Consider the following 24,011-nt stretch of genomic DNA (forward strand, 5'->3'; position numbering starts at 1 on the left):
ATGACCCCATGCCCTTTATCCCAACCCTCCAGCTCCATTGGGGATGCTGAGTGTCTTAGTTACTTCCACTCCCTGCTCTGGGGTATAGGATATACCCCAGATCTGGATACTCTCTTGGGTTAGTATGATCCTAGGTTGTAAATGGAGGTGCTATCACAGGTCCATTCCGCTGACATATTTACATAAAGACTGTGGCATCAAGCTGGCATGGAGGGATTCTATACAAACCCTTTGAATTGCCTCCTAGGGCTGAGGAAACATGACTCAGGCAATTTCTATCATCAGATCCTTCCAAACATATCTGGAGTTCCCACTGTGCTCTCAACCATCCCAACTTCCATCCCCTAGAACTGAAGTGGGGGTAGGGAATGCAGCTGGGTTCAATATTAGGAACTTGAATCCAATCGTTCTCTTCCCTTTCTGAAGATTCTCCTTCCTTAGCATGAGCAAATTTTATTTTATTCATAGGTTAGGTTCATTGTATCTTCTATTTTCTTTTCTCTTTGCTGTTTGCAGCATGAACTTTATGCTGGGCTATATGAGACATGTGATGATTAGATTTCCAAAATGTCTATTGCAAACCTGAAGACTTGGCTTTTAAAGACTACTGTCTCTGCTATAAGTTTCAAAAACTCATTTTGGAACTCAAAGCTAAAAGGATTTCAGAACTGTATACATCCTTTGATGTTCTCCACTTAACAAATGACCCTGAAGCATAAAATTTGATTCACTGTGAAGAAGAAAGTTGTAGGAAACCATCTGTAAATGATGAGAAATGTTCTTAACTAATATCTTCACAGTTTTTACTACCCCCAAACATTTTTTTCAAACAATATTATATCAGTAGTTGTCCCTGAATCCACAGATTTTTCCAATCAGGGGAAATTGGCAGTTAATGTGTGACTAAAAATATCATAGGTAGCAAGAACAGAATACAAACTCGACCATCAATTTTCTAATCAGATTTGGTACTTTATTCTGGAAAAATAATTTGACGACAATTCTAAAGTTGAATATTAAGTACACACCTAGAAATTTAGTAAACAAAAAAAAATCAACAGAATTCATTTAAGGTCAAACAGTATAGTACAAAAAGAAAGTTAAGAGTGGAAAAGGGAGGTGAGGGCAAATTGGCCCACATAGTCTCTATGTGTGTTGGACGTGGAGAACACATCAGAGACATCATGCAAAATGCTCAGTGAGCCCAATGGAATGAATTGGTCTGTGACAGTTATTCACAGTGTTATTGCATACAACTGAAGATCTGATCAGTTTTCAAATGCTAGATATTTCATGAGTGGTGACTGGATAAAGAACAAACAGCAACATCTTAACACACTTAAACTTTCTCATGTTCCCTGGAGGCACAAAGATATGCTAAATGTAAGCTAAGGTATTTGTTCATTTACTTATGTAAACAATATTCCTTCTTACTTCCAAGGTAGGATTTTTCCCCCTCTATTTTGTTTTTTTTTATTTTGTTTTGTTCATAAAGGTAAAGATTGGCCATAGGTAGGATTACTGAAATATAATCATAGATTTTTGAGCATATGAATAAAACCATCCAAAACATTCCCCCTCAAAACAAGACTTCTATATTTTGGGATAGACAGGAATAAGTCATATAGAAGTGGAAATTTAGATTTGAGTAGAAACAAATAGTGTAGTTTAGATAGAATGTCAACTTCAAATAATGAGATATTGATAGATGGGCTCTCTGAATTCAACTCAATGGCTTGAGTTGAATTTAGAGTAACGCCAAATAAATGTTTTTGCCTGAACTGAGGAATTGCCTTTCCTGTTTTCTCCATTATGAAGCATACCCTATCTTTGATTTTCTACAGACCATTCAAAATCTGTCATTTGGATATCAGTCTAAACATCAACCAATTCTAGAGTATACTTTATTCTCAAAGTTCACTCTGTTGAAATATTTTGGTCAGTTAACTTTAAAATAAAACTTGCCCTGAGGCTTTTAAAAGTGAAAATGGACGTCTATACAGATAAAGTATCAAGTCAGTTATCATCATGTAGAATTTCACGCTTAGTGATTCTTTCAGTTGGAATGAGGTGATGTGTTCTTCACGTCTTCGGCAAGACCTCATATGCAGCCATAATTCAAATTCTGTTGTTTCATAGATATATCTTTCAATATGTGAATATGTAATACAGAAAAAGATCTGGTTATTTCTAATAGGATTATTAAATTTTTCTTTTCTTCTGCACAGTATAAGTTGAAAATTTTCCAAGCACACGTGGATTTTATAAATCATTACCACAAAAGTCTCAGGTATTTTAACTGAGACTTTTAAATAACTGCCTTTTAAATCACTTCTTAATGTTTTTCAAAGTAAATATCCATTATGATAAACTCCAGCATGTCATACAAACAATTGTGTCATAATTTTTTTTCTCTCAGTTTACCCCATTGATGGAGTTCAATTATATGAGCTCCTTTATATTAGACTTGAGAAAGTTCTGACTTGTATTCTAACCAAAAAATATATATAACTTTTGGTAATTATACTTTTACAGTGTGGTTCTAGTTTAAATGAGAGATTTAAAAAGTTAAAAGAAAAACAAGTTTTAAAAATGTTGAATAAATTCAGATGACACCTCTTCCACACGTACTGGCTACATCTCAAATGGTTGTCATAATTGTCAATTCCACAACAGAGAGTAGTCTGCCTTGGGAAAATCACTTAACTCCTAAAGAACCTTACCCTTTCTTGGCTCTGGGCCTTTGTACATGCTGCTTTGACTATTTGGAACACTTTTTCCTTCCTCTTTTGCTAAAATATACTCATCCTTCTGCTCAGCTTCCTCGACAGAGCCTCCCCTGACCATCCCTACGCTGGTTCAGTTACCCTAAGCAGTGCTTCACCTATTAACTGTTTACCACATAATCACATCACCCGCATTACAAGCACTCTTCTACAAACACTAAGAGACCAAGTCTCTGATCTCGTGACACTCTCGTTGCGGGAGAAAAACAAAAATAAGCAAGTAATTATTGAGTATGCATGAAAGATACTGTACATTCTATTCTACATCTTTATTTTTTGGTTTCATGTCTCTTGTAATCATTCTGTTTCAGGAGACAGTACTTTTCCTCATTCACTTTTAATTTAACAACTATATGGTATTTTATTTTATAGATTTACCATGATTTCTTAAAAACAGCCTCCTAGTGAAGGCATTTTAGGCTCTTTTTAATCTTGGTCTATTACTAAAAGGAATGCAATGACTATACTTAGATGTAATTTACTGCATACTTGCACAAGTTCTGGTGAGTAAATTCACAGAAGTGAATTTGCTAGGTTAAAGGCTATACGTATTTGTAACTTTTATAGTTATTATTCATTTGTTCTCCAGAGGGATACATCGATTTATACTCCCACAATAATACATGAGAGTTACTCTTTACCCATGTTGGTACCAGTGGAGTGTGTAATCAAACTTTTGAATTTTTGCCATAGAAGAGGTGAACAGTGGTATTTCAGCGTAGTTTTAATTAGCATTTTTCTTATCATTAGTAAGTGGAGAGCTCTTCTTTTTAACCTTTAAGAGTCATTTTCCTTTTCTATATGATCTAGTCACATCTTTTGGTCATTTTTCTTGGGTTGTTATTTTTGCATTATTGATCTCTAGGTATTTTTATGCTTGAAAGATTAACCTCTTGTAACGTGAGCTGCAAATGAATTTTTTATAGTATATGTTGCTTGATAGAACTTTCCTTTATGATTCATGAGTCTATGGAAATGATCCTGACTTTCTCTTTAGCTTTATTAATATAATAAATTGTATATTAATTGATTTGTTAACATAGTACCACATTGTTTTCATTCTGAAGTTTTATAATATAGTAATATTTTGTAGAAATATTCAACTTCATTGCTCTTTTATTTTAGGGATCCTAGTATGATTTATTTTTCCTTTGGCAGTAGAATAAGTTTCTCTAGTGCCTTATAAAAAAAATCCTTTGTATTTTTTACTGCTATCATATTAAATTTATACATCAATTTGATGAGAAGTGACTTTTCTTGATGTTGAATACTATTCAAGTTTTTTGGTGGTGTCGTTCAGATTCAGAAGTGGTTTTAAAATTTAAAATTGTTTTAAAATTTTCTTTATGTAGGTGTGGAACATTTCTTGGTAATATATTTGTCTGTTGTAATGTCAACTTTCAGATATTTATTTCACATATTAATTTCATACTAGGCTACCATACTAAATTATCTTTTTGTTCATACCAGGTATAAAATTATACAATTTGAAAATAGTGATAATTTACTTCCTCTTTTCCAATTTTCATAACCGTAAAACCTTAGTATTAATGAAAGTACATTTGGTGTTTCTCCATGAAGTCCAAGTTTAACTTTTAGGCTGACATAGATATATTTAATTGCAATTACGTATCTTCCTATTACTATTTTTTTCAGTTTAGATTTGTTTTTAGTTAAGAATAGTTGCACAACATTGAAAATGTCTTTACAAGGTATATGTAGATGATCCTATGATTTTCTTTTTAGCTTTATTAATATAATGAATTATATATTAATAAATTTACTAATATAGAGCCATTCTTGCATTTCTTATATAAACTCTGCTGTTCCTAACACATTATTATTTTAATATCCTGTTAAAATTGCTCTTTTTTAATTTTTGTTTTAAGATTGTTAAGTCAAATTGGCTTGTGATTTCTTTGTGTGCAATTCTAACCTGGTTTTATATTAATATATTTGTTTCAAAAAAATGGAAATCTCTCCCATACCACTTTTTTGTTTTGGTTTTGTTTTTTATACTCTGAAATACTTTAAATAGCATTGGAATTTTCTACTCTGAAAAGTGTTGGCAGAATTTCCCTCTGAGACCACTTTCTTTTATGAGTTTTAGATGTTTGAGACATTTCTTTACTTCTTCTGTTAAAATCTGTTGGTTTAGATTTTCTTTCTCTTTTGGTATTAGTTTCGATAAATAACATTCTCTTAGAAAATTATCCCTTTTATCTAGGTTTTAAAATTGATTTTAGCTCTCTACCTCTTATGATGCCCTTCCTTTTCCCTATTTGGTGATTATCCCTTCTCATAAGGTTTTATTTTTCACAGCTACACTGTCTTGTGTTTTCTCAATTGACTGATATCTCTCTTCCTCCCACAAATTGATTTTTTATTTAAGTATCAATGTAACTTATTTTATGTTATCTAACTGTTAATTCCAACTTTTATCTTTATCAATTGCATATTACTGCTTTATTTCAGTTTATTTTCTTGTTCTTTATAACTTATTATTGATTTATTTGCTTTAATATTTTAATTTTTTTGTTGCTCTGAAATTTAAAGCTCTGAAGTTTTCTCTATGCACTATTCTGGTAATATCCCAAGATATTAATCTATAGTGTTTTCATTATCATTCTTTGAAAGAAATTCTACCAATTCAGTTTGATCATAAAAGTAATTTGAGATAAATTTTATTTTAACTTGCCAGGTAATCAAGTATCTTTGTTTTGTGTGTTTCTTATTAATTGTTAGTTTTATTGGATGGCAATCAGAAAATATAGTCAGCACTATATCCACTTTAGAAATATTAAGGTTTTTTTGTGGTTAGTTATAGTCAATATTTTATGAGCACTTCTAAAAAAGCTATAATCTGTATTTCAGGGCAAAGCAATAGACATTAATCAATTAGATTTACCTTCTTAATTGATATTTTTGTCCACTTGATCTATCATAGACTCAGAGAAGTTAATAAAATGCTTCGACCATAGGATATTTCTCTCTCTCCTTGTAGCTTCTGTGACTTCTACTTTGTGAGTGTTGCTGCTCTGTTACGTGATGTCTAGAAATTCATAAGTGTTTTATCTTTACTGTAAATTAGCTTAATTCACTAGTATTATAAATTGTACTTCAAATTGTGCAACTCTTTTTGGTCTGATTTACATCTTGTCTGATATAAAGATTACATTCACACTTGCTATATTTTTGCATTTTCCATTTATACCTGTGCTCATCCTTTTATTTTATTTCTTTCTGAATCACTCATTTTACTGATTCTCTTTGATTTGTGGTATAATCTGATAACTTTGCCTTGCAATGTGTGAATTAAACCTATCGACTTTTATTGCTTTGACAGCTATGTCTGGTCTTAATTCAATGTCATTTAATGTCCTGTTGTCTGTTTCTAGAGCTTTTAAAGTCTTTCTTTTTTTTTTTTATGTGAGGAAGATTGGCCCTGAGCTAACATCTGCCAATCCTCCTCTTTTTGCTGAGGAAGACTGGCCCTGGGCTAACATCCATGCCCATCTTCCTCCACTTTATATGGGACGCCGCCACAGCATGGCTTGACAAGTGGTGCGTCAGTGCGCACCCGGGATCTGAACCGGCGAACCCCGGGCCGCCACAGCAGAGCACGTGCACTTAACGGCCTGTGCCACCCTGCCGGCCCTAAAGTCTTTCAACATGAGATTTGTTTTGTTTTTTTGGTCTTCACTTTTCAGTTAATAGTTATGACATTTAGGAAGATTTTAATTAAAATTTTATCTTCTTTCTTTTAATAGTTCCCTTCCATGGGCAACGATATATGTAGCAGATTTCCTCTTCCTTCTGCCTAACCTCCTACCACCCCATGATTTAGTGAATTTTGACTTTCTTGGTGTTTACTTTGTATTCTTAGATCTGATTATACTTCAATTACTTGATCTGTCAAGTTTAAATTATAGATGATTAGTGAAATTACTTTACTTCCCGCCTTTTGCCAATTGTTCGTTTTTACACTGTCATATAACATTTTCTTTCATTATGTTCTGTCACCTTAATCTCCACATTTGCTTAATCTCAGTCGTAGAATTAAATACATTCAATAGTCACCACATATCTTTTTGTCATAATTTCCCCAGTCATCTCTTGATGACTTGAAGTTCACTCTCAGGTAGATTTTCATGAAGAATTCATGAGAAATATATTAGCCAAATTCTTACCTGATCAACACCAATAACTTTTATACAGTTTGGTTTATCTAAACCTAATATTCGTGCATTATGTTTTCCTCTTTTTCTTTGAGTATTATGTAGGTATTTTTACATTATTTTCTGTCATTGAATGGTTGCATTTGATAATTTTTTGTGTGTGTGTGTGAGGAAGATCAGCCCTGTGCTAACATCTGCCAATCCTCCTCTTTTTTTTTGCTGAGGAAGACTGGCCCTGGGCTAACATCTGTGCCCATCTTCCTCCACTTTATATGGGACGCTGCCACAGCATGCCCTGACAAGCAGTGCGTCGGTGCACCCCTGGGATCCGAACCGGTTAACCCCGGGCCACCGCAGCGGAGCATGCACACTTAACTGCTTGCGCCACCAGGCCAGCCCCAGCATTTGATAAATTTGAAGCCAATCTGATGTTTTTTCCTTTATTCTGTCTTCACCTTTTTGCCTGAAACCACAATTTTTTTCCTTTATCCTTAAAATCCGATAACTTGAATAAGTTATAGACAAAATTGAACACTTTGGATTAATTCCTCTCAACTTGCTCAGACAATGTTGTGTTTTTTCAATATGTAGATTCAAATCATTTTTTATTTAATCAAAGTTGTCTTGAATTATAACTTTTTAAAAAGTTCTTCCATTTTTTTCTTTTCTTCTTTGGAAATTCACTTGGGCTATGATAGAACTTCTTTGTCTTCTTATTATATTTATCATTTTCTCTCTAAACTATTCTAAATCTTTCTTTTTTCTTTTTCTTTTTGTTTATTTTTTCTCACAACTATCCTCTGCCCCTTGCTATCTTTTCCATAGTTTCCTGACTTCCTTGCATTCATTCAAATTCTTCATTTCTTTTATGTGTTTTATTTTTCTTTTCTAATTCTTTCTTGATTTCTACAAGCTTATTTTCATCCCTCCTATTATCAAGGTGTATCAGTCCTATTTCTGCATTTCTACTTGGTATTTTTTCATCATTTGGAATATTATTTCATTTAGTTTCTATTGCTTTATTCATTTGCTTTACATTTTCATCAGATGTCTGGCAACCTTTTTCCGGTGCATGTTTTTCACTTGTGGATAGATTTTGCTATTTCTACATTTTTCATGTAGAATCTTTGTGGCAGTGCAATACCCAGTTCCTTTTTCATTGCTTATCATTGAATGAGTTGAATTTTCCTAGATCAGCAATTTAGGGGAGAGACCTAAACTGAAGGTTAGGGGAGAAGGCAAAGTAGTCTTTCAGGTTTCTCATTCTCTAGCTATGTGTTTCCAGCTCTTTGGGATCCTCTTGATTCTTCTTATGGCTATGCCTCCTCTCCTTTTCTGCATAAGACCTAACACAGCAGCCATTCTGAAAATGACCCTGCTCGCCCCTGTTCTTTACCTGTGATTGTATCAAAGGTATAGCTTTCGAAATTCAAATTGGAGAACCTTACCTTCACTTCAGAAAGTACATTTTTACTGGAATTTCCTTAGATATTATATCCTTGGGCTTTCACCATTCTGCCCTGATTCTTTTCTTTAATTCCTCATATGCAGCTTCTACCCATGTCAGCATTTCAGGCAGAAAACCGGGGTGAGGGAAGTGCTGTTTGATAGATTTTGAGAAAGAATGATTTGAAATGAGAGAAAAAATATTAGAAATAAGTTTTGAAAGGTATGATATGCTATAAATTTTTTGAAAGGGCTGATGTGTTAAATTTTTCCCTTGAAGTAAAGGGAAGCTATATAATTTTATATAATTTTTTTTAAGTGGTAGGGTAAAAAGATTAATCATTTTACATAATTAATCAGACTTTGCTGACTAATTCTATGTAAAAATATATGTATACGAGATGTACAAAATAACCTAATTTTTAGAATTAAAGAAAGCTTGAACTAATGAATATGGATTAAAATTATAACTAGAACTTTTCTTTGATGCAAGAACAACACAGCCTCTTTAGAAAATTCTGGAAAACACAGCTATGAATAAAACAGAAATTAAAACTTTTAACATTTTGGCCATTGTTACATATAAATGCATACATTATATTTTACTGTTCTAAAATTGGAATAATACTATAAATATTGTGTATGCATTTTATTCTATTTAAATATGTATATATATAGTGTGTGTGTGTGTGTGAGAAAGATCAGCCCTGAGCTAACATCCATGACAATCCTCCTCTTTTTGCTGAGGAAGACTGGCCCTGGGCTAACATCTGTGCCCATCTTCCTCCACTTTATATGGGATGCTGCCACACCGTGGCTTGACAGGGTGTGTCTCAGTGCGTGCCCAGGATCCAAACCCGGGCCGCCAGCAGTGGAGCGTGTGCACTTAACCGCTATGCCACCAGGCTGGCTCCCTAAATATATATTCTTTTAAATAGAATTTTTATAATGGCTACAGAGTATTCCATCATATAAAAATAGTATAATTTATTTTATTAATTCTCTTTTTCAAGTTATTTAGGTTGCTTTGACACCAGAAATAGTATTGTGCTAATTGCCCTAGTACATATATCTTAGTGTACTCCAAATAGTGTAATCCAAATGGTCCTTTGGATAAATTGGAAAGAGTAAAAGTAATGGGATAGAAAATTATACATATCTTTCATATGTATTCTTAAACTGTACTCTACACAAGTTTTATTATTATTCTCATGATTAGACAAAGGTCTCATTTCCTTTTTTTTTGAATCTTTGATGAAAATAGGCGTCATAATTTTTAAATGACGTTGCCAGTTTGGTATATGAAATATGGTCTCATCTTTATGTTATTTCATATTTTTAATTATTACTGAAATTGAGGGTGTTTTCCTGAATTCGAGGGGCATTTGCGTTTCTCCTTTTATAAATGCCCTGTCTGTGTTCTATTGCTGTAGCTTTTAGGACATTGCCCTTTTTCTGATGAAATGACTTGGTGAAAACCATTTCATATAAGGCAAGTAGCACCCTTTTCCCCATCATTGGTTTGCCTTTTAAATTTTGTCTTTTTTTTTTTTTTTTGTGAGAAAGATCAGCCCTGAGCTAACATCCATGACAATCTTCCTCTTTTTGCCGAGGAAGACTGGCCCTGGGCTAACATCCATGTCTATCTTCCTTCACTTTATATGGGATGCCGCCACAGCGTGGCTTGACAAGCGGTGCGTCGGCCCGGGATCCGAACTGGTGAACCCCGGGCCGCCGCAGCAGAGTGTGCGCACTTAACTGCTTGCGCCACCGGGCCAGCCCCTTGTCTGTCTTTTTAATACAGAATTTTAAGTGTTTATGAATCTATTGATATGTTCCTGTATATTTTCTTTTGTTTTTATAGTTAGAAATTTCTCTTTTAAAAACCGTATAAATATGTGAATATATTTTCTTCATCTTTGCATTTTTTGAAATGTCATAATTATCACTTATTAAATTGTTATATGATCTGAGGACCATTTTTATATTTTCTGTCATGTTCCATTTGTCTCCTTGATGCTTCTTTTACCAGTACTATGTTCATTCATTTAATGAATTTTTTAATATGCTATATAATATGTAGCCCATTCACCTTTATAGTCTTCTACTTAAAAATTCATTATTCTCAATTATATTTTCTATATAAACTCAAAAACATTTTGCCAAGTTCCAAAAAAAGTGCTTTGGAATTTTTTATTTTGGCAGCATTAAAACTAAAAAATTATTTAGGGAGAATTGATTATCAGGAAATTGTATTACTCTTTCTCAAATTTTATATTTTTCTTTGAATTATTTTGTAATGTTTTTCATGTAGTATGCACACAGACATGTATGATTTTTCCTATACACTTAGTATTTTATGTCTGACCAATTAACATTCTTATTAAAATATGAAAGTAACCAATTTCTTTAAGAAATTATTCAAAAATTTTCAACAATTATATAGGTTATTTTTGTACCATTTCCCTTTTTGAATCCTATTGTGAAAAATATATTATTGTACTAATTGCTTTTCCTTTTTGAGCTTTTACCTTTGTTTTAAAAATCGAAGAAAAACTAAATTTTTTTCATCTTATTTTATTTTAAACAAGAAAAAGATCATTATATATAGCTCTTTAGATGATTTAATTTCACAAAAATAATATAACTAGTAATATGAGTAAATTGATTTTATCCTCATTTTTGATAAGGTTGCAAATATTAATTTCCTTATGATATCATATAGCATTTATATCTTATGTATTTGATGAATCATATCACAAATGGTTTTAATATGTAGCCCCCAGATTCCTATATTAATTGTGGTTATTTTTGTAGACTAAAATATCTAATGTTGTTGTTCATATTTTAGGTTAGTGGGATGGTTTGGCCATGAACTCAGCACCAGATTTAAGATGGATAACAGTGAGTGTATTCAATTTTACTTCACAAGTCATTTTATTTTACCTTTATTTCAATTTTCATCTGTCTTTGTATGATACGTAATATACATGGCTCATGGAGAGTGCACTTTGAAAATGCCACTGAGAATTCTTAAAATAAGAAGTGACATTTCCAGAGTGTAAGACTAAGTGTTTGTAGATTTTAGCATGATTTTGAATCTATCCCTTTGTAGAGAGATAAGAGAATGTGAAATCTATTGTGCAAGACTCAGATCTCATCAATATGGAGGACCCAAGGCATCAGGCAGTGAGGACAGGAAGGAATTTTGGGCTTGGAATCAGACCCAGAGAGATTTAGGTGTCAATCCCACTTTGCTGCTTAGTCATTTTGTGATGCTACACAAGTTATATCATCTGGGGATTTTTTTCCTTCTTACATATCTAATATAAATAATAATATCTATTTCAGGGTTTAATTTGAGGGTAAGACAAGTTCAAAGCTGTAAATCGAGTAGCACATAAGAGTGCTATTTAATAAATTTCATTTTTATCTCTCTCTTTACCCAAATTTTCCTCCTTTTGTCATATATCAAACCATGGTGGTTAAACCCCAGTGGGTAGAAATGAAAGTACACTGTGCGTAAGGGGCTCCCAAACTGCCCTACTTTCTCCTGAGTGACTCTATTCTTCAATCCCGTGAGATACAGAAAGCTTTGTAAATGTTTTCAGAGTTCAACTTAAACTCAATCCTTTAGATTACTTCCAATCCTGAGATACTATTTTAAATATGTTCCTTTTTGCAACAACCAAGATGCCAAGGATCAAGATGGCCTCTTCCAGTCAAATACGGAAACCTGTAGTTTATCTTCGCTGCTGAAATAATTAGCTCCGTTATTATGCCAGTTACTTAAATTCCTTATGATGGGTTTTTTTATCTGTAAATGAGAGAATCGGATTAGATCAGGTTGGGCAAAGTTTTTCTGTGAAGGGCCAGACTAGGAGATACTTTAAACTTTGGGGGCTATACTGTCTCTGAGGCAAATACTCAACTTGGCCATTGTAGTGGCAAAGCAGTCATAGACACACATAAATGAATGTGGCTATGTTCCAATAAAACTTTACTTACAAAAACAAGTGGTGGGCCAGATTTGGCCCACAAGACATAGTTTGCCTACCTCAGGATTAGATGAATCTCTAAAGACTCAGAATATTCCAACATTCTTTTAGTCAGTCTTAGTTTTAGTTTGATCTCTAACTAGCAATCTTTATTGGATTTAATTTGCTACTATTCTATCTAATTAATTGTAATTAGGATAATATCTTCTATTAATTTGCCTTTTTAATGTGTCATACTTAGGCAGATATTTTTTAAAAAGCCTTTTTTTTTTGTCTCTAAGAGAAGCCACTTGACCTAATAATCCTAGTGCTAAAAGTCCCATTCACAGGTCATTTCATTCATATTCCGCCTTTGGGTGACATTACAATTACAAGCCATTCAAATCTTGATGTTTTCCTCTCATTGACCTTGTCTCATAATAGAAAAGCAAAGATGGGACAGAAGAAGGAACGCTAGCTTGGCATTGGGAGGGCATAGGTGGGGCCCAGAAAAGTTTCAAGGAGAGGTATTTTTATCTTGTTTCTAAGGGCTCTAGTGTTTGGTAGGCTGCTAAGAAGGTGGGAACAGGGAAGACAGAAATTGCAGGCAAAGGGGAAAGATGCCAGTATTTTAGGTCTATAAAGTTTCTCTTAAATATCTCAGAAATATTAGGAATAAAAATTTTTGTCATATTTTTTTCTCTCCACTACTTTACTGTCATAAAAAAATCCATAAAGGATACTTTTTAAGATATATTCTGTAAAAATGACATGATATTAATTTTTCAGAACTGCAGTTAATCCCTGGGGTCAATGGATTCCGAATTTCCAATCCTCCCATTTTTCTGGTCTGTTCCTTACAGGCTAGTTTAGAGGTAAGTGATCTATGCTTCAACTTTCCCACATCTTTACCTTTTTCTTTACCTGATTGTGACATGTAGTACTTTCTCTGGTAATCAGCAAGATTATAAGTGTGCATCGTGCATGACCAATGGGCAAAGGTCAGTGTTCTCCTTTAGGACAATGACCATGTGCTAATTGTCACCTTTTATTTATTTCTCCAGCCCCTACCACAGTGCATGGCACATTGTTGGCACTGGATAAATGTTAAATGGAACTGACCTGGGGAGAGGTATTTTTAGTTCCACTTAGAATTTGCATGAACCTGAATAAGTTATTTAATCTTCTGTTGGTATCGATATACACAAAATAAGCATACAATATTTAATTCTTTATTAATTCACTCATTCAACATTTATTTATTAAGAAAGTACTGTGTGCTGGACATTATTGTGGTTACCGGGAACTCTATTTCTTCTAGTTAGTTCTGTGAATCAATGAACTTACAAAATGCCGTGTGACAAAGCTATAGGAAAACTTACTTTAAGGGAAAAAAAACAAACTATGAATAGTCAGAGTAAACCAAAGATTGAGTAGGGTTGTCTCATGAGGTAGGGTGGGGTTTTTTTTTAAGTGGGGTTTTTATGCCTTTATATCCATGTATAATCTCTACTATTACCTGCTCAATGTTTTTCTTTAAATTCATTCATATTTTTACTTAAGATAGTTAATATCTAACCCTAAATAATAAGATCCAAATAATCAGTTTGTTTTTCTATATATCTATCTATATCATAACTAATTATTTGGATATTAATTTCAGGGTGAGACTAAATTTATTTAAGTAAATATATATTGTTAATAATTACATAAAATTTAATAATAATACATATATTAAGGAAATATATATTTTATATACATACAAGTAAAATATATTTTAAGTAAATATACACATATAGTTCTAATAGAGATTTTAAATATATAGCTATTAAAATAAAAATTTGGTTTTTTTTAAAGCCTCCTAAAATAATCTAGTTTATAACATTTTAGGAAATCCTGTTGTGGAGCGTTCCGGTAGGAGTGACTGGATAAAGACTTCCAAAATCTCTTCTAAACCTAAAATTCTAGGATTCTGTGAACATATAGCAGTTTCTCATTTTGGCCACTGGACGGCAGCGTCAAGGTCCTCCGTTTTTACACAACTTCACCACTAGATAGTGGTAATCAACTCATTCATTTCAGTCCAATTTAAAGAGCACCTACTCAGTTTGACCACTAGGTGGAGCTTGTGCTGTTTTCACTTTGGGCTGATCTTGTTTTAAGTTATGATAGACCCAGTAACAAGATTTTTCAGGCAGTGATACATTTTTTTGAAAGTTTCTTTTGTTGTTTCGAGGGGGATGGAATCTGCTTAGCAAATCGTATATTCATATTTGAATTGTTTTATAATATCCATTCAGAGGAACACTTCTGTAAAACATTTTAAAACAAAATCAAATTTTGCTCACTTTGCAAGTTTATATCGGGGAGATGAGTGATAATAGAAAGAAAGGCACCAAGGCATACCTTAGAAAGAACTAGCACTTAAAGTTATTTCCTCTGATTTTCCTTACCTTTGCAAATGACTGCTCAGCCATATCGAGAAATTTTCTTTTAGACACTCTCCCTTTGGAATGTGCTCTGCAGTGGGTGGCTCCCCTTCCAGTATTCAGCCCTTCTGCCATGGAAAGAAGCAGATTCTTATTTTCCCTACCACGCTGTATTAGAGTCACCTAGACAAAGTTTTTATTCTCAGCTGGAATCTGAAGTCTGATTTATCTTTTCCTTTAATATCTAAACTTAAACCTACCAAAAGGATGCTAAAAGCCACAAGAAGAGGGATATACGCTTCTCTGGAATGTCTTATCACTTAAGTGTTTCTCTGGAGCCTCTTGAAAATACCTGACTTAAGTCATTCACTGTTGAGGCTATGTTCTAACCAAAATTAACTTTAGGTAATCAAACTTTATGTTGAAGAAAATATTTTTCGAAATTCTTCCTCCCCATTGTAAATTGCAAAAATTCTGAAGTTACAAAATAATACATTTCATTGCTTCCCATTTTCTACCTAACTGTTAAAATATTCTACTTTCTAGATGTTTCTGAGTTTGCCATGTGAATAAACATTAGTGAATTAACTGTGTTGGTGCTTACCTTATATGAAAGTTGTTACATATAGGAGATAGGTAGTTGAAGTTTATGTAAATGAAAGAAATAAATGCTTGAATCAAACTACTTTTCTCTTTCGTCTCTACTTCTCTTTCAAAAAATATTTTATATAGTCAAATGCCAACTGGAGGAGAGATTCTATACTTAAGAATCAAGGTACATGGATATGATCTCAGTTGTGCAATATAACAATTTTTTAAAAGATTAATATGGCTTTCTTTACAATTACATGTGCATTTGATGGATACTATTAAAAATAACACCTTATAATCAGTCTCAAACTGTCTTTTTCTTTATATTGTTGCCTCTTAATCACTTCTACAATAATTTTTAAAATATTGTCGATCAAGGGAAAGAGCACTAGGGTAGGAACCAGGAGGCAAATACTCCATCCCTCATGAGGATACTAAGTGTGACTTTAAATGAGTGACAACTACTCTTGAATTTATTTGCCTCAATTTTTAAATGAAGATGTTTGGACCAGATTACTTCAGAGGTCCCCTCAATCTTCCAATTACTCATTTGAAATTAAACAATACTTATATTGTATTTTTAAGGGTCATACTTATAGGTAGCAATAGGTAGACAATTTTTAGACCGTCAGTACATGAATTTATAATGAAATAAGTATCTTCAAAATACAAAATGAGAGCATTCAGTTAAAATACACAGCAAGTCAGAAGAAATGTACTAAGTATGTCCTCAGGAAGTAATTAGGGAGCCAATTTTAAGAATTTAAGAGAAAAAATATAACAGTTGAAAACATCATACTGTACTTATTTTTCCTATTTAAACTTATCTAACTTTTCTAGCTTTGCATTCATTTTACTCAGTAAGAAAAATAACCCAAGTAGTTGAAACTCCACCAAAAATTCTGTTATAAATTGAATATTTTCAAACTATACTTTTCATATTTCTAATTTTAAAAATTATCTTTTTCAGTACTGAACACATAGAAATAATAAGAAGCAAAAAAGAAAAGAGGATATTTGTTGTATTTCCCTGTTAACTCCCATTAGCCCCTCAATATTTTTATATGAGGCCTCAGAAGAGACTTCACACTCTGAGAAGAATTTAAGAATGTCTCAGAATGCAACTGCGCTTATTGTGATTGTAATGTGGGAAATAGTTTTATATTTAAACATTATTTTATTATTAACAAAGAGTAACAGTGTTAATATTGAGATGTTTGCATTAAAAAAATTTGGTTTCTGTTATCCAAAGAAATCTGCAAGAGCAAAACCTCCTTTAAAAAAGACATAAACTTAAGTAATATTCCCCAGTGTTACTAATCTGGGAATACAAATGAAATATCATTAAAAGTACTACTTTTAATTGCTCCTATCTGCATTGCTCCTATCTGCATCTCATGGGGTACATAGCGGAAGCAGAACATTTCCCAGAATTATTTATTAATTAAATTTTTCTTGAATTATTATTGATCTCTAAAGAGAAGCTTGAAAAGATTTCCTCTCATATTCTTTTATTCCAAACCTGACAGTCAAACCAGTGGTGAGCTGCATCTTGCCTGTCCCTGATCCTACCCTGTGTGAGAATGTTGGTTCTTGGACCAGGCTCTCGAGTCGTCATTGGGTCAGATTCTACTTACATTTTGTTCTACACAAGGAAATGAAGAGAGGTCTCCTACCAAACTGCATGTAACTGGGGTTGCCTGAGTCTTCCAGCAGTGGTGTTTGCACTGCAGATCTCAGATGCTGTCTGAAACAAAACCATCAGTTTCTCCTGGCTGCTGACCCTCCTCCCAGGCTGCAGACGTAGTCTGTGAGGTCTGGTTGGGGAGAAAGACAATTATTCTGTCCTCTGTTTCTCCTCTCTTCCTTAGAAACTATTACCTTCAATACAACTCCTACCCTTTCCTTTAGCCAAATCCACAGTCTCCATGCAATACAGGTCAAGAAAATCCATGCCCAAATGTTTTGAGCCCTATTAGCCTGCCCACACATGCCATGGGTATATACAGAAATAACTATTTTCACACAGACTTCATAAAGTCTAGATATCACCGAACGACCCTATCTTTTTACTCTGTGGCGTAACACGATACAGAAAAGGAGCATTAAGAGGCATGCGGGGCATCACACTCTGTTTGCAGTTCATTCAGTTCTTATATGTAGGATGTATTTTTATACTCTACTTGACCTTAAGAGATAAGCTAGAAAAGCATGTCTGTTCTGACCTCTAATGTTCCGACACTGGTTATTGTGTGCCCTTGTCACTCACCTTAGTAGAAGACACCTCAGGCAGCAAATGGCAGTGGTTTCACACCAGTGCTGGAGTTTAGCGGGGGAAAAATAGATGAAAGAAGGAAGAAAGCCCAATGCTTCACTACTAATAAATGTGTTATCTAACTTTTTTGCTTCCTTATCTGACAAAACTTAGCTATTTTATTTAACTGCTTTTTTCTTACTGTTAAACTAGGGGAGATTTAGTAATTGGCAAAGCAATTAGAAATAATATTGGTAACACTGCCTTCCACATATACAGCATGTTTTGCTTTTATTGCACTGTTTTGTGGAGCAAACAAATTTTATATCACTATAGAAGAAAGACTTCTTGATTATGATTGTATAAAATAGTTTTAAGGAAAAAGTTTGAATACTATGATATTTAAATGCATTTATTAAGGTATGTTTTACTTATACTAATTATACTAAGCTAATTTAAAATAACCGTGAAGGAACATTCTTGTTGTTGTTAGTGCCGTGGAGTTGATTCCAACTCCTAGCGACCCTGTGTATAGCAGATGGGAACCCTACCTGGTCTTTTGCACCATCCTCTCACTTCCTGCACTATATCAGACAATGCTCTGCTGTAGTCACAGGGTTTTCATGGCCAATCTTTTCGGAAATGGGTGGCCAGGTCCTTGTTCCTAGACTGTCTTACTCTGGAAGATCTGCTGAAACCCGTCCACCATGGGTGACCCTGCTGGTACCTGAAATCTCAGTGGCACAGCTTTCAGCACATCACAGCAACACTCAGCCCCCACAGTATGACAACTGACAGACAGGTGGTGTGGTTCCCTGATCGGGAAATGAACCCGGGCTGGGGAGGTGAGAGTGCTGAATCTTAACCACTAGACCACCAGGGCTGGCTAAAGAAACATTATATTAAACTATTTATTTCTTCTTTTGCAAGTACTGTTTAATGACATTTGGACAGTTTTTCTGTCATGAAAACTCTGCATTCAGTCTTTAATGGCAAATCATTTAAAAGAGGACATGTTTTTGCAAAAAGATTATCTAAAATGGGACATTCATTGGAAAGGTGAAAAGTAGGCATTTCCTTTTTTATGCATGACTTAACAGTTAATTTTTGCTTCTTTGTAAATCAGCAAGACACTGTTAAGCTGATTGTTTCTCATTCTGCAGATCTTTAGGCAAGCAACTATGAAAGCATTGAGGAGAAAATCTATTTTGCTAACTGGTTATCTGGAATACATGATCAAGCACTACCGTAGCAATGATAGAGCAGAAACCAAGAAACCAGTTGTGAACATCATTACGCCATCCAGTATAGAGGATCGTGGCTGCCAGCTGACGCTAACATTTTCTGCTCCAATGACATATGTATTCCAAAACCTGGGAAAGAGAGGAGTGGTTGTAAGTATATCTCTTACTTTGCTGCCGAGTTTTCTCTATGGGTTGCGTGTTTGGTATAAAATTTGGATTCTTTGGCTTATTCACTGTTGCGTGTTATTTCACATCAGTCAGTTAATGAGGATAAATTAAGTGCCAACTAAGTATTCAGTACTGTGCTAACTGAAGGGCATAGAGATCTGTCATTTCTGATAAAAGAGAAGAAAACACAAATTTTGGATATAGGAAACAGTGTTATGTAATTTGTTCATTCTTTTTATTACAGTTTGAACGGAAAAAATTGTTTCTTCATAATCAACGAGGACATGTTTTCACTAGTGAAAACCCCAATATATATTTATTGAATAAGTAGAATCAATATAGTGGAGGGGGGAAAAGAAGTCAGTCTTATTTAGTTGTTTGATTGAACTAAGTTATTTTCAATCTTGTTACAAGTCAAAAAAGGTGTGTAGACACGTCTTAGGAGTGTTAACATTGTATGGAATAAATTTTTTTAACTGTTGGGCCTAAATAGTCTTCTTAGTCTCTTGAAGAGAACTACTTACTAAATGCCAATGGAATAATTTCAGGAAAAAATGGTGATAATGTATTTCCAATGATGTAATTTAGGAACTGCTCTACTTCTGCGGTCCTCCAAAACTTTAGGAGAGGTTACCCCAGATTCCTGAGACACAAATCAGAATATCAGCATTCCAAATTAAGATCTACTATTTCCAAGCTATGTGCTCCTGGGAAAGTTAGTTAACATCTATTGGCTTGAGATTTCCCATCTGTATTTTGAGTGCAATAATACTCACCTCAAAAAGTTATTATGAGAATTAAATGGACCAGCACACGTAAACCATTTACTATGTTGTTTAGCCTGGAGTAGGTGTTTCTTAAAGATAGTCATAGGGATCTTCAGGCCAGGCCAAATTGTCTGGGCCCATTTCATGACATTTCAGCATTCCCAGGGCTGTAGACAACTCCTTACCTGCAAGATTACAGATTAGAGAATTAAATGTACGATAATTGACTAAAACTCGCCAGATCACTGTGAGGTTCTCGTTCACTTCAATATGTCCAAGATTCCAGTCTCTGCAGGGTATCCCCATAAATAAATTGTGTATATGATCTTTTGAATGCTTAAAGAAGATGATTGCTGAGTGGACTTCAGGAAAGTACTTTAGATATTCATGTAAGAATCCATTAATATTTTAATTATTATTAAATAACAGAAAAACACTATGTTTTACTTAAAGTGATAAAAATTTGCTTATAAACTAAGTTCTAGGGAAATCAGCATCACTGCTTTATGTAAGTTTATCTGGAATGTAAATTTTATTAAGTGAATAATGCTAACATTATTGTGGCTTTTTTCCCCCCACAGTGTGACAAGCGGGAGCCAGATGGCATCCGAGTGGCTCCGGTTCCTCTCTACAATTCTTTCCATGATGTCTATAAATTTATCAGTCTGCTCTCTTCTGTACTTGATTCTGCGGAAACGAAAAAATAGCTGTGTTTTCTAGAAGAGCTTGAGTAAATAATACTGAAAGTCGATGTGGTTATTTTATTATTATTATTCAAGTTTTAATTATTGAAAGTATTTCAGAACTGATTTCACATAACTGGCAATGAATTGTATATTTTACAGAAAAACATAATTTTTTTGAGCCTGTGGTACTGAGGAATCCACATAGCTGTCCAATTTCTTGCTGTTTGATGGATCAAAGTCTTCATTAGTCCAAATATTATGTACATAGTCTTGGTAGTGAAATTTCTTGGTCATGTCACATTTCATGGTCAGTGAAATGTTTTTGTTGGTTTAATTTATAATTTGACTGATAACTTCATAATATATGTGGAAATTTTTTTGTGTGTGAGGAAGATCGGCCCTGAGCTAACATATGCCAATCCTCCTCTTTTTTTTTTTTTGCTGAGGAATATTAGCCCTGGGCTAACATCTGTGCCCATCTTCCTCTACTTTATATGGGACGCTGCCACAGCATGGCTTGCCACGCAGTGCGTCAGTGCGTGCCCGGGATCCGAACTGGTGAAGCCCGGGCCGCCGGAGCGGAGCACGCGCACCTAACTGCTTGTGCCACCGGACCGGCCCCTATATGTGGAAATTTTGTGTTAATTTGAGAAATATTACTTTAGTTTGAATTTACCAAAGAGTTTCTTATAAGCACTGTAGTTGCACAGTCTGATATATGTATGATTTTGCAATGTTCCATCCAACTCCAATTTAAGAAACAGAAAATACATTTTCTAGGGAAGTGGCTTTCAAATATTTTTGGCCACAATCCACACCAAGAAATATATTTAATATCAGAGACCAGTATTTATTTCATTGATTCTAATACACAATTTTTTTTATCATATTTTAACATCTGTGAAAGAAGAAATATCTTTCAATTTTCAATCAACAGCTTCTTACCATAACCATTGGCCATTCTTTCACATTACCATCCCTGATATTAGCATGCTGCTCACAGTGAATTGATAACATCTTAGATCCAATTTAAAAAAAAAGGTATATATAGCAAAAACAAAAGTTTCATAAATTATTTGTTTCTGATATTTATTGTTCTATTTTATCTCATTACAACAAATGTTGATTGAAACTTGTTAAATTTATTTTTCCACTCACCGGAGTCCTAACCTATTTTTCAAGAATGTCCCTTTATTTATTGTTATCATAATTTCTTGTTTTTTAATGGGAATTTTCCCTGATAAAAGACTTTAGGTGTTACTCTGTCTCTAAAATAGTGAAATAAATCACCCCAAGATATTTGCGATGGAAGATTAAATTAGGAAATAAGTACTTCATTTCTCAACCTCTATCCCAAATCTATGACCTTTCTTATCCGCTATGAAAACTACAGTTACACTCAGCCATGTTGGACTTCCTTAGTTTTCGGCTGTTGATGCCACAACCACTATTCATGAATTAGCAAAATATTCTACATTTGTATACATAAGCAGCAAGAAAGAGTGACTATGACATCATTATTGTCCCTGATGAAACAAATTTGAATGAAGTAAACTAAGACAACCACTTTGGATGGTTGAGTTAAATAAAAAGATGCAGAACTCCAACACCAACACCAGTAACTACTGATATTTATCAGGTACTTACCATGACCGTGTATTGTGCTACTCTATTTTTCTGTGATCTCACTTAATTGAGTGCATAATTGCTTTAGCAAAGCTTCCCACTCCAACTTTTGACAAAACTCATCTTCATAGTTGGAAAAGTTCTCAAAACCTTAAAACTTGACTATACATGATTTCACATAGAAGGAATCATTTTTGAACCTCACAATGGTAAACAAAACAGACATGGTTTCAGTTCTCATGGAACATGTAGTTTAGTGGGAGAAACAGATAGTTAACATAGATACACCCAAGTAAATATATAATTAGAAACCATAACTTCTATGAAAGAGAAGCAGATGATTCTATGAAAGAAAAATCTCAGGAGTATTAATTAGATGGCAGAATAAGAGAAGGTATATGAAGATTCTTATAAGTTTAAGTTCCAAAATATTTCATGCTAATCACATTAAAATTACATCAGGGGCCGGCCCCGTGGCATAGCAATTAAGTTTGAGAGCTCAGCTTCAGGGCCTGGAGTTCACAGGTTCAGATCCCGGTAGTGGACCAACGCACCACTTGTCAAGCCATGCTGTGGCAGCATCCCATATAAAGTAGAGGAAGATGGACACAGATGTTAGCCCCGGGCCCATCTTCCTCAGCAAAAAGAGGAGGATTGGCAATGGATGTGAGCTCAGGGCTACACTTCCTCACACACCCACAAAAAAATTACATCAAATTATATATACACACCATTCAAAGCATAATCAGCACTATGGCCTCATCACTCAGGTTAAGAAACAGAACATTAGAAACTCTCTTTCTCCCAGCTTGCATTCCCCTCCTCCCCAAATCTAGAGATAATCGTCAAATTATATTTTGTGTTAATCATTCCCTTAGTTTCTTTAAAGTTTTACACCTATGTATGTACCCGTAAAAATATTTTAGCTAATTTTGCCTGTATGTGAACTTTATATAAATGTAATAATGCTTCATATATTTTTCTGCTTCTTTTGCTCAGCATCACATTTTTTGAGATTCATCCATTTGTTGCATATAGCTTTTCATTCATTTTCATTGCTGCTTAGTATTCTATTATATAATTGGAGTTATTCACTCCACTACTGAACATTTGAGTTTTTCTAAATATTTTTAATACTGCAACAATGCTGCTATTAACATTCCTAGTGCACACATTCAAAGGTTTGTCCAGGACATATAACTGTAAAAAATGCTGGGTCAGAGGGCATACACGTGTTCAAGTTTAGTATATAATATCAAACTCTTTTCAAAAGGGATTGCACAAGTTTCCACTCCAACCAGTAGAAAATGAGAGTTCCCTCGCTCCCGATCCTTGCCAATAGTAGCTATCGATTGCCTTTGTCATATATGTGTGTTAAAATAGCCAGAGGGATTATTAAAATAACAGAGAATAAGTGTATAACCTCCACACAAGTAAAAGGAAGAAAACAGAATCACATACACACACATACACGTTGCAGTTTACGCTTCTGAAACCATCCTTAATCTGCGGGTTAAGCCAAGACCAGAATTTTACCTGCCTCTTAACGCTTGCTCAACTCTTTCCCCTTCCATAGTCTGGATAGTATTCCCTCCTTGCCTCCCATAGTATTCCCTCCTTCACAGGTTTTTCCTGGTGAGCACTCCTTCAATAAAGCATACGTATCCAAATCCCTGTCTCAAGCTCTCTTTCTAAGGAACTCAATCTAAGACAGCATTTCCTTTATAGTCTTAATAATCGTAAGTATGTTATATTCTGTATCTAATATATGATGAATTTACAGTTCTGTTTCTGTTGGTTTTCAAATATAATGCCTTGTTTCCTTGTGTATATTGTAATTGTTAACTTAAACAGCTCAT

The 24,011-nt window shown here is 34.0% G+C and overlaps 1 protein-coding gene across 1 annotated transcript in view; it reads left to right on the top strand.

Annotated features, from left to right (window-relative positions):
* KYNU (kynureninase) overlaps positions 1-20,984 on the top strand; it is a 113,540-nt gene extending 92,556 nt beyond the window's left edge. The window contains exons 11-14 of the mRNA XM_058548614.1: positions 11,262-11,314; positions 13,177-13,262; positions 18,825-19,055; positions 20,422-20,984. Of these exons, the coding sequence (XP_058404597.1) occupies positions 11,262-11,314; positions 13,177-13,262; positions 18,825-19,055; positions 20,422-20,547 (496 nt within the window). The 3' untranslated portion in view covers positions 20,548-20,984. The remainder of the gene's footprint in view (positions 1-11,261; positions 11,315-13,176; positions 13,263-18,824; positions 19,056-20,421) is intronic.
* Positions 20,985-24,011: the final 3,027 nt, after the last annotated feature.

Source organism: Diceros bicornis, chromosome 10 (assembly GCF_020826845.1).
Source record: "Diceros bicornis minor isolate mBicDic1 chromosome 10, mDicBic1.mat.cur, whole genome shotgun sequence".
In the NCBI taxonomy this organism is placed as follows: domain Eukaryota; kingdom Metazoa; phylum Chordata; class Mammalia; order Perissodactyla; family Rhinocerotidae; genus Diceros; species Diceros bicornis.